The 11,929-nt window shown below is 33.5% G+C and overlaps 1 protein-coding gene across 5 annotated transcripts; it reads left to right on the top strand.

Annotated features, from left to right (window-relative positions):
• Window positions 1–577: 577 nt before the first annotated feature.
• Window positions 578–7,806, top strand: LOC124827876 (uncharacterized). 5 transcript variants are annotated; one of them, XM_047301034.2, is made up of 15 exons: window positions 1,437–1,531; window positions 1,607–1,661; window positions 1,900–1,988; window positions 2,123–2,171; window positions 2,296–2,320; window positions 2,440–2,488; window positions 2,964–3,002; window positions 3,105–3,222; window positions 3,844–3,971; window positions 4,195–4,549; window positions 4,888–5,006; window positions 5,305–5,509; window positions 5,601–6,821; window positions 6,913–6,984; window positions 7,196–7,806. In XM_047301034.2, the coding sequence occupies exons 2-15, from the start codon at window positions 1,654–1,656 to the stop codon at window positions 7,506–7,508; spliced, it is 2,790 nt and encodes a 929-aa protein (XP_047156990.1). In that variant the 5' UTR covers window positions 1,437–1,531; window positions 1,607–1,653; the 3' UTR covers window positions 7,509–7,806. The 5 variants fall into 5 exon arrangements, with proteins under 5 accessions (XP_047156989.1, XP_047156988.1, XP_047156990.1 ...); XM_047301033.2 differs by lacking the exons at window positions 2,123–2,171; window positions 2,440–2,488 and adding an exon at window positions 578–717 and having other exon boundaries at window positions 1,415–1,531; XM_047301032.2 differs by lacking the exons at window positions 2,123–2,171; window positions 2,440–2,488 and adding an exon at window positions 757–905 and having other exon boundaries at window positions 1,415–1,531.
• Window positions 7,807–11,929: the final 4,123 nt, after the last annotated feature.

Here is an 11,929-nt window from a genome sequence, read left to right as displayed (position 1 = left end):
AGATTTTATTTTGTAGATTGTTTTGAAGATTTTATTTTGTAAAGAGTATCACACTTTTCAAGTATGATTTTTATGGAGGTTGACCCGCACAAATATCTCATTGAAAACTCCTATTCTTTATAGAAATTTCTTTACTAGTTCTTTGTCATAAGAAGTTGGTAAAATTTGCATTTGAAGATTTATTAATGCTAGAATGTAATTAAAAAGAGAGAAATTGTAATAATTGACATTGGTGATCATGACATAAATAATACTTAAATTATAAATAATACTTAAATTATAAAATAACATATAAACAAATAAAAAAGTAACCCATAAAATAATAATTATGTCGACTAGTTAATAAAAGAATTAGAAGTTGAATTTTGAAATAATAATATACGAAATTTATTAAAGATCCAAATTTATTATATACTTAGCTAAAATAAAATAAAAAATGTTAGAAGTAATGTGAAAAAAAAAATAAAAATTCCGCACAGATATCTATAAAACTTCTTCCATTAAAACAAATATCAAAATTATACTTACCAATAAAAAAACAAAAAGAGATAATAATAATAATAATAATAACAGCAAACCGAGTTTACTGATAATCTGATAAACAATAATAAGTGTGTTGTTGCAAGCAGGCGCGTATAGGTTCTTCCTTGAAAAACTTTCTTTAAGCATTCTTAATGCAAACCTAGATTTTGATTTGTGATTTGTGTATCAGATGAGGTGAGTTCCACGGTGTACTACCCTTTTTATTTCTTCAGCATCTCTGTCAGATTACTTTCAAAAAACACTGTTCTCTCTGTCAGATAAATTTCGTGTTGGAACTCTAGCTAGGGTTTTAAGTTCCCATCTCAGATTCCACCAAACTACTGCGATTTTGTGCCGTTTATTCCAATCTCATTAATTTTACAGTTAATGCTTGTTTTGCCTTCTACTCGATCTGCTTTTGTTCAATTCTTTGTGGTTTCTTGCTTGGTTTTGGCGTGAACGGTTTATTGTTTTGATTCTACTTTTTGCTAAAGTTTTATGTGATCTCTATGGTGCTCACCTTATCTCCTTTTTGTTTAGTTGAGCTATTGTAGTGTTCTCATAGGTTTTAGAATACAGTTGTGACTGCGATTTTGGCTGCTATGTCAAGATCTTTGGAATCAGCTACACCGTATGGTCACCCTAATCGCGACTACATCTGCTTGTTAGCAATTTTCGACAATTCTTAAATGTTGTGGAAACGACTGTAATGGTGACTGTTAAAGTGAATTAGGTAGAATTTGGGAAAATATACCGTGAAAGCTTTGAAGTGCAGCAGGGTAGTTTGTTGTGTTATTAGGATTGGTGTTTGTTTGATTAGTGGTGAACTATGGATTATTGCTTGCTATCGGTGGCTAATTGATGTTTGTGTAATGGTGTTTTGTTACTTCAGATCAGTTGTTGATACGGATTGAGTTTAAGTGGTGGGGTGATGGCGAAGAAGAAGAATTCTCTGGTGTTTATGGATGTGTCCATAGATGGGGATCCTGTTGAAAGGATGGTTTTTGAGGTACTTTTTTGTCTTTATGACTTGTCATTATGTATGCAGTATTCGATCTAAGTCTTGGTTGTGCTTCCATCTCAGCTCTTCTATGATGTTGCTCCGAAGACTGCTGAAAATTTCCGTGCTTTATGTACAGGTGATAAATCCACTTGCTGAAAGATTTCATTGAATGTTGACAATTTGTTTATGGGACCTTTACATTGTGAAATTCTACGTAAAATCATTATCATTTATCTGCCGCATACAAACAAGTGTTTGATATGCAATTGCATTTTTCTACCATGAATTGTGCATGGAAAATTGGAATTCCTAATCAATGATTAACTGATTACCCTCCTATTCTTTTTTCCTGAAATGTGGCATTATATGTTCAGGAGAAATGGGAGTTGGTCCAAACACTGGAAAATCACTGCACTACAAGGGTTCTTTCTTCCATCGGATTGTGAAAGGCTCCATTGCCCGGGTATGTTTATTTTTAGTTTTTCTGGCATTATTTAGACTGTGCTTTAGTAGTTTTCTTTATCTTCACATTTTTATGGTTAAAAATGGCTTAGTAGTGGTCCATATTTTAGCCAATTACCGTTGTTTATTCTGTAGGATACAGGGCTGATGGTCACGACTTCCTTTCTTGTGATATAGTTTTAAGGTTGTACATACTAAGTTATATGTTATTCACCCTCATAATTCTGATAAGCCTTATGATGACCAACACAATTTGTATGTATTGTTATCTTGTGACCCTGTGTTAATGTCTGGTTTTCTTTTTGCAGGGTGGTGATTTTGTCAATCGAAATGGTATGTATTATGTTGTTACATTGCCTCCTATTATGAATTATTTCTCTAGTTCTTGAAGATTGCATTTAATATAATATACATGGTCACTTTTCTTTATGTTTTATCATTTGATCATTCAGTTGTCCGAGTTGCAAGCCATGTTCCATTTTCATGTTTGCTGTGACAATGGTAATTCCTTTTCTAAGTCAATTAGGAAATTAATAAAGCTCCTATGCATGTATGTAGACTGGCTTGTCATTCAGTGGCAAGTATGAAAGGGATGTAATTATCTTAATTCAGTTAATTTTTGGATTTTACCATGATGTGGAATATGGTAATTTTGAAATTATAGCCATACTATTACATGCTTTTGTCTGTTGCTTAACTTCTTCATCTGTTCTCTTCCTTTAATTAGTTGTGTCTGTTACAATGTGCTGTGGTTGTTATTTTTCCTGTTTTATTAAATGTTCATGAACCAATACAAAGCAAAAGGAGTCCTGAATAATCACATGTAGCCATCTCTTGTATTATGTGGCTGAATAGCATTGTATTTAAATCCATTAAACCTCATTGACAGTCATCTCTTATTCTTTGTATGACATCCCAAATGCAGCACAGTACTACATTATGCTATACTCAATCACATTCTTTCTGTGTTTTGCAGGGACCAGTGGAGAAAGCATATATGGTTCCAAGTTCCCAGGTGAGTGTCTTGAGCTCATAATCTACAACGTCGGTTTTGAACTATTATGTTTATATCTGAGTTTATGTAGTTCTTAAAGATTCAACTTGTGATTTATTTCAGATGAATCACCTAGGCTAAAGCATGATGTTCCAGGCCTTCTTTCAATGCCTGTTGCTGATCGTGACACTCTTGGTTCTCATTTTATAATCACTTTTAAAGCTGATCCCCATCTTGATAGGTATGTTTATTTGGCTATTTTCTAATGGCATTTAGCACTCAGGTCCCATTTAGATATTTGTATGATTTTATTTACAACTTATTTGAACTTATCTACTCCAGTAGTTGATTGTGAAGTATTTTAATACTCTTTGGATTAAATGAACTTATTAAAACAGCTCTTGAATCCCAAATTTGTTGTTTTTGGTTTATTTTTGTAAAACTTTAACCTAATGAACTCATGCCTTTGTGAAAGTTAAAATCAGTTTAAGTGGTAGCTACTTTTGAATAATTAATTAATTTGATCAAATAAACTGTAGTGTATTGGCAAAGTTCAACTAGTGGGACAAGGCTTTGTTGTGTTGTCATGATTTTATTTTTTCTTAGTATTTCTCGAAACACATTGAAATGTCATTTGGCTTAATTTAGAATGCACTTGAGACAATGGAGCGTTGACCTTTTGCTTCAGGCTTTTCTCAATTAAAGATAATGTTTTTAGCATTGTTTTTCTGAATGGGGTCTCTCTATCTCATTCATATTATTGTGTAGGAGAGGGTTAATTGCCTTATGTTTAGTCATTACTTCAGAGTGGAGCTAAACGATCAACTTGCTTATTTTGTTTACTTCTGAGTTAATTTTGCAGGAAACATGTAGTCTTTGGCAAGCTTGTACTAGGTCATGATATATTGAAGAAAATTGAAGATGTGGGTGATAAAGAAGGACTTCCAAGTGTAACTGTTAAAATAATTAATTGTGGTGAACATAATGAGGGTAAGAATTCCCTGTCTGTTTTGGAGAAATCTAAGTTCTACCCTTAATATGAAATGTTATATGAATAATTAAATTCTTAATCATCTGTAGAAAATTTGTGTTCCACTGTTGAAACGGTTGAGTATAATGTATTCTTCATTTGGTGTGAATATGCTATGTCCCAGTTGGTTAAAGTCATTCTCAATTATGTTTGATGTTTTAGTTTGAGTCTATACCTTTGTAGATGAAAAGAAGATAAATAAATCAAAGAAGGGAAGAGATGGATCTTCTGAAACAAATAGTCATTTACTGCATAAGGGAAAGCACAGAAAATCTTCAGGTGACAAAAGGAAAAGGAGAAAGTACTACTCATCAGAATCTGATACTTCCTCAGATTCAGAGACAACATCTTCTGAAAGTGACAGTGATTCTGATTCTGATATGTCTTCATCATCTTACACAAGTTCCTCCAGCGATGATAGGCGGAGAAAGAGAAAGAGGTCTAGGAAAGATAAACATAAACGTGGAAAAAAAAGAGATAAACACCGAGAAAAGAGACGGAGGAAACAAGATAAAAGATCAAAGCGTAGATCAAAGAGGTATTGATTCTGATTAAATATTTGTTTATGATTTAATAGATTCCAGTTATAGATGATTGCTTTTGAAGAACTTCTAGTAGCCCTGCAGATCTTGTGGTTTAGTTTATTTATTCTATTCTACAAGCATATTGTGTTTTTTAGATTTTTAATATCATAGCCATTGTCTTACTACCGGAAGATTCATTGGTGGCTCTTGAAATAAAGATATATATATATATATATATATATATATATATATATATATTCACTGAAGGAGTCAAATTCTTTTTAATATAACAAGTGCTACTACTACACAATTTCGAAACATCTGCTGCTAATGAGATTGTGTTTGGTGATAGGGAATCGCCAAGTCATACTGATTCAGATAGTGAAAGTAAGAGCAACAAAGGCTCTGATATTGAAAGTTATGGTGCCAAAGTGAATGATCAGAATCATGAAGACCATTCTCAGAGACATGGTAATTCTTTAGTCCTTCATTTTTTAGTTTGTGTACACGAAATATTGTTTATCTATTAAATTATTTACTTTTTACCTTGTCTTTGATGAAGCAAAATCCTTAGAATTTTGTATAATAGTGAATTTTTGTGGGTCTACTGGCCTACTTTGTGGTTGCATTGTATATAGTTATTACCTGAAGATAAAGACAATCTGGGGGGTCCTGTCCCTACATGGAGGGATTCTAATCTTTTTATCTTAGTTCTCACTTTTTGGCTAGTGTGTAGTATCATGTTTTAATTTTTTTTATTTGATTGCAGCTGAAGGTCAGTCTTCCTCAGTTGTCGAGAAAGAATTACCTCCAATGCACCCTAAAAAGAGGGAGAAACTGGATATATTGAAAGAGGAAGAATTCCCAAAGGAAAATGGAGAGCGGCGTAGCAATGGCACTGGAGTCAACTATAGATCTGAAAGAAGTGAAGTGAGGCAGCCTGATGTGATGGATGATCGACCAGACAAATCTAGGTCTGCTTTCCATTCTTGTCACACACCTCAGTTATTTCTTGTGCTTACCATTTCTTCTAGATCAGGTATTTTATTAGATATTGATGAACAGGAGTCAAAGCATGAGTGTTAGTCCTAGGAGGCGCAAGAGCAAAAGCCCAAGCATTAGTCCAAAAAGGAGGTTGGACAGAAGTCCAAGTGGCAGTAGAAGTCCTCATGCTCCACTACAGAGGAGTTTGAGCCAGAGTCCTGTTAGAAGTGCAAGGAGGAGTCCAAGCAGAAGCGCCAGTAGAAGCCCAATGAGAGGTAGGAAAGGTAGAAGTATCAGTAGAAGCTCTGTAAGGCATCATGGACATCAAAGTGTCAGCACAAGCCCTGTAAGACCCCTTTCTCGGAGCTACCAGAGGACTTCACCAAAAACATCATCACGAAGATCAATCAGCAGAAGCCCTACGACATCTCGAAGAAGTGTCAGTGCAAGCCCAGGAAGATCCCCTTCTCAGAGCCAAAGGAGTTTGCCCATAGCACCATCACGTCGATCAATCAGCAGAAGCCCAGTAAGAAATCACCGACTTAGAAGTGTCAGTAGAAGCCCTTTAAGATCTCAAGGTCATAGAAGTGATAGTGGAAGCCCTGTAAGATCCCTCACACCGAGTCATCGAATATCACCCAGAACAAAATCTAGGAGATCAATCAGCAGAAGCCCTGTGAGAACTCGCAACTATAAAAGTATCAACAAAGGCACCTTGAGATCTCGTGGTCGTAGAACAAGCAGTGGAAGCCCTGTAAGATCCCTTTCTCGAAGTGGCCGTAGGAGTTCACCAAGAGCACTTTCACAAAGATCAATCAGTAGAAGCCCTGTGAAAACTGGCAATCATAGAAGTGTAAGTAGAAGCCCCTTGCGATCTCATGGTCACAGGACTGTGAGTGCTAGCCCTGTTAGATCACCTTCATGGGAGCGTCAAAAAAGTTCACCTAGAGCGCCATCACGAAGATTGGTCAGTAGAAGCCCGGTAAGAGTGTCAAGAAAGAGTTTAAGCAGGAGTCCAGTTCGATCATCTGCCAGAAGCTTGAGCAGAAGCTCTGGCAGAGTCCCTTTGAGAAGCAATAGTCGGAGTCCAGTTAGAGGGCCAAGCAGAGTCCATCGTCGCAGTTATTCTAGGAGTCCTCGTGGTAGGAGTTTGTCTAGAAGTTTGTCACCTAATGTTTCCCCAAAACGTATAAGAAGGGGAAGAGGTTTTAGCGAACGATATTCTTATGCTAGAAGGTATAGGACTCCTTCTCGATCTCCTGTGAGATCATACCGCTATAATGGAAGAAGTGAACGTGACAGGTAAATTGTTAGTTGTTTATAATCTCTAATTGGTCATCGTTCTAAAAGGTGGTATGTTGAGACTTACATTCTTTACACTTTCTGCTCTCAGATATTCAGGTTACAGAAGGTACTCCCCAAGGCGTAACAGGAGCCCGCCACCACGCAGAAGAACCCCACCAAGGTTTTTCTTTTATTTTTTTTTTCCATCCTCCTAAAACATCTACATTTCTCAATTTTTCTTTGTCCAGAATGAATTATTTCTCGTCTGATTTGATTTATCTGTAAATCTTTATTTTCTGACGCCTAGTGTTTTTATGTCATTTATTAATAACGATAGCACCATGCATATATACATATGGAGTTTATATGATTATGTCGAAATGTGTACGTAGGTTCCGGAGTAGGAGGAGCAGGACACCATCTGTTTCTCGCAGTCCACGGTACAGGGGTCGACGGTACAGTCGAAGCCGTAGCCCTGTTCGCAGTCGTTCACCTGTGGGCACGTATCGACGCCGTGTTGAGAGGAGCAGGTCTTTGTCCCGGAGTAGCAGGTCTTTGTCCCGGAGCAAGAGTCCATCAGTATCCAGGGCTTCAGTGGAATCACAATCTCCACGAAAGAACAGCAGGTCAAGGTCCCGGTCCCAAAGCTCAGAAGGAAAGAAAGGCCTTGTATCTTACGGAGACGGTTCTCCAGATTCAAGCTGAAGGTGAAAATTTTAGGGAAAGCTAGGACCCGAGGGTTTAATTTTGCTCTTGCTTTGTTTTCTTGCTTTAATCGGCAAACATGTCTTATTTTTCCTTTATAAACTGGTGTTTTGATATTTTCTTCTATTAAGGTGGAATGCCTTGCTAACTAGTATTTAGAATATACTGTGTTGTTTCTGTGTATTAAAGTTGGCTCGGACGTGTTACCTATGAAGTTATTTCGCAGTCAGTAAACTCATCTGAGTTTAATTATGAACTTTCGTCCTCCAAATATATTCTTGGTTAGTATTTACTTTTACATATTTGGCATTTGAGGTATTTTGTTATCTATTGTCTTTGTTCAATGGAGCGTACTATTTTTTTAGACCACCGATAAAAATATAATCAAAATTTTACCGAGAACTTCTTCATTGAAGAAAAGTTTACTCTGAACGGCTCATTTCTCGAATGTTTTTGGACATAAACATGGTGAAGATCAGCAACTGTCCGAAGCTAATTATTCGTGTTTAATGGATCCAGCTAGACTGGTAATGGATGAGTTGCGGTTATTGGATGCCACGCGAAAGGTGCTCATAACCTAGGCACTAGATCGAGCTAGATTTTAACTTTTCCGTATCTTTGGGAAAAAGTGAAATAAGTTATTTCATAAATTAATTCCGTTTTGCTTAAATTTATTTTATTTCATAAGGAAAATGTTTATAATTTGAAAACACTTATATTTTTTATTGAAGTTTTTTATGAAAATTAATTATTTAAAATTTATACTCTGTGGTGTAAGCTATTTAAATTTGTATTTTGTAAATGTCAAATTTATTTGTATGTAATTTTAATTTAAAATCATTTTTCATGTGAATTTATATTTAAAGAATTGTTTTTCAATAATTGTTGTATTTAAAACTAAAAAAATAAATATCTGCCATATATAAAAAAATTGTGAATGTTTAACTAGTATCAAGACAAGTAAATGGACAATTTTTTTAAATGAAATAGATACTAAGAGGTCTACCTACTATAATTGTATCCATATCCCTATAGTAATACTATTCGTCGACTCATCCTTATCCTAATCTCACAACATCATACTTGTAATGATTATAACATCTTATAACTTAAAATATTTTCTCCTAACTCAATACTTTATTCAAGCTAGTGGATGATATCTATCATTCTTTACTATGTGACATCATGAAATATTATTTTTGTGAAAAACATTTTGTAAACAAATATGCTAACCAAGAGCTTGAATTGGATTGTGAGTAATACTAATAAATGATTTATAGTTTTTTTATTTGTCACTTTGAGATTAATTCATCTTTTCATGTGTCACTTTGAGATCAATCAAAATATCTTTCAATAGTAATAGTTTAGACACCTCATGTCTCGTAACTTATAATTCAGTCTCTGCTTTATATAACATTTTGTTTTTTATTTTACCAAGTCACTAAATTAACACTAAAACATGCAATATCCTTAAGGGGATATCCTATCTATAATAGATCCTACATTATCAACATTAGTACATACTTTCATTTTTAATTTTCATTCATCTTAAACAACAATCACATTCACAGTCTTGTCTCTAAATATTGAAGGAATTTATTGACAATCTATGAATGTTATTCTCTTAGGTCATGCATGAACTAACTAATTGCACCAAAAATATTAGTTTTGTCAAATTTAGTAAAAGTTAAGTAAATGAGTTTCTCAACAAGTCTTTGATACTAGTATTTATTCATGGTAGAACTATCTTCATCATACCTAATTCTATGATTTTGTTATATGGGAAGTAGTTTTGCAATCAATCTTACTGATAAGAAAAAGCTAAACACCCACTATTTTAATTAAGTGTAAAGAGTAATAAAGTATAAAATATGGTTATACTTCATCTCTAAGATGCAAGCTTTGTTAAAAACAACAAATCATGAAAGATAAATTGAGAGAGGGTAATTAATTGATAAAATAGAATATAGTGAGGACAAAGTAAGATTTAGGGATAGACATTCAAAAGAGAAGGGTACTTGTCATTTGAAGATGTTTACTTTTTCTTTCAGTGATTACATTTTGCTATGATGTATCCACACATGTACATTCACGACAATACCATTTTTAAAAAGATATTTTGACATTCATGATTATATCTTCCCTCACATTATCAAAACACTAATGATTAATTGACTTTTCAAATTAATTATTTATCATACAAAAGAATGTGACAAATAATTTTTTTCTTTCTTGATCTGTCTGATAATGAAAGTTATGTGGGAACTCAAGTAGTCTATTGTAATCAATATTAGTGATAAGAAAAAGTTAAACACCCACTATTTTAATTAAGTTTCAAGAGTAATAAAGTATAAAATATGGTTGTACTTCATGAGTTAGACACAAACTTTGTTAAGAACAACAAATCATGAAAGATAAATTGAAGTTAATCGGTTGATAGGATAGAAAATTGTGAGGACAATCTCACTCCAATAAGATTTAGGGATAAACATTTAAAAGAGAAGGGTATGTGTCATTTAAAGAAGATATATTTACTTTTTAGTGATTAATCTTGTTATGGCAATACTATTTTTAAAAAGAAATTTTGACATTCATAATTTATGTCTTCCCTCTCATTATCAAAACACTAACGTTTAATTGACTTTTCAAATTAAGTGTTTACCATGCAAAACGTGACATAAAAATTTTCTTTCTTGATCTGTGTGACAATGACAGTTATATGGGAACTCAAGTAGTCTTGCAATCAATCTTATTGTTAAGAAAAAGTTAAACACCCATTATTTCAATTAAGTGTCAAAAGTAATAAAATATAAAATATGGTTGTACTTCATATGTTAGACACAACTTTTGTTAAATACAACAAATCATGAAGGATAAATTAAGAGGGTAATTGATTGATAAGATAGAAAATAATGAGGACAATCTCTCTCTAATAAGATTTTGGGATAGACATTTAAAAGAGAATGGTATGCGTCATTTCAAGATGTTTTTCTTTTTCTTTTAGTGATTAAATTTTGTTATGATATATCCACACATGTGCATTCATGGCAATATCATGTCTAAAAACAAATTTTGACATTCATGATTTATGTCTTTCCTCTTATTATCAAAACACTAAGGTTTAATTGACTTTTCAAACTAAGTGTTTATCATACAAAAGAATTTGACAAATAAATTTTTTCTTTCTTGATATATTTGACAATGAAAGTGAAAAACTATTTAGAGTTTGATCCAAGCCCCTAGGTATTTAAATGAACCAAATCAAAAGGATGAACATTTTTTATATTACTAAAGAAGATATATGTCACAATGATGCTTTAAAAATTGATATACATCACACATTAATCAACAAACTCTTTGGAAAATAAAAAAATGAAACATAAGCTTTAGAACATGAAAAGATGGATATCCTAGATGACACTAAAAAAGAAAAATATGAGAGAGAGGGCTTAGAAATAGTGGTAGACTAGAGACAAGAGGTAGTTGTTTGTTTATACTATTCTTGATTCCTTAATCTTTAAAGAAATACAATTCTCCTTATTTCTTAACAGTTTCAATCATTATCCTGGTAATAAGATCCTAAAACATAATGAGAGAAAAGTGTAACATAACAATTTAGGTCATGAAATTTTTTTTGAACAAAAATAAACTTATTAGAATGTTTTGAAACATGAAGGATATCTTTAAGGATGATGGATAACAAAAGAGAAATATTGTCACTTCGTTAACGAGTCATATAGTCTATCACACTATAATTTAAAACCCAAGAACCCTTAAATATAGTTTTATAAACATTAAAAGAGGAATTGAATTTTTTACAACTTCAAAATCTAGTACATTCATTCCTTCTTTAATTGAAGAGAATGATCAAGTCCAATCAAAATATTTAAAATCTAGAATTACTTGATAAACCTTCCTTAAGTGCGAACCTTTTAGTGTTGGCAGGCGAATGAGAGCATTCTCCTTTTCACGTAAATTGATGTAAGTTACCTTGGTATGACCTAATTTATTACAATGAGAGCACAAACGATCCTTCTTTCCTTTTTAGTTGAGTTACATGTTCCTAGAGTTCAAGATCATAAGTTTGGAAGCCTTTCTAAGGAACATGGAAGCTCCTTTAGTTGATGCATCATTCATGATGTGATAACAACCTCCTTAGCTTGGTTGAGCAAAAGTTAGAACATAAGCTATGGTGATGGTAAGATGGAAGAAAGGGTGCGAAATTTAGTGGGTTAGGAGGAGAAGGCTCACGACCTTAGTGCTTGGATGGTGATGAGGTGGTGTTTGATGGTGCTCTAAGAGAGGTTAGGCCAACTCTAGAGGAAGGTGACTAGAGGAGATCACATGGAATGTTCGAGCATTTGGTGACTTAAGATGAGTAATATGGAACAAAAAAGACATAATAACATTACTCAAATTCA

The sequence above is a fragment of the Vigna umbellata genome, chromosome 1 (assembly GCF_029865625.1).
Source record: "Vigna umbellata cultivar VRB3 chromosome 1, Vumbellata_1.0, whole genome shotgun sequence".
NCBI classification, from domain to species: domain Eukaryota; kingdom Viridiplantae; phylum Streptophyta; class Magnoliopsida; order Fabales; family Fabaceae; genus Vigna; species Vigna umbellata.
This window is presented reverse-complemented; position numbering and strand designations above follow the sequence as displayed.

Bases quoted from the DNA above. Each gene is read 5' to 3' on its own strand.
- LOC124827876 (XM_047301033.2), top strand. From the start codon at position 1,454: ATGGCGAAGAAGAAGAATTCTCTGGTGTTTATGGATGTGTCCATAGAT. The intron at 1,532-1,606 runs GTACTTTTTTGT...CTTCCATCTCAG, and splicing joins TTGAAAGGATGGTTTTTGAG to CTCTTCTATGATGTTGCTCC. The intron at 3,223-3,843 runs GTATGTTTATTT...TTAATTTTGCAG, and splicing joins GCTGATCCCCATCTTGATAG to GAAACATGTAGTCTTTGGCA.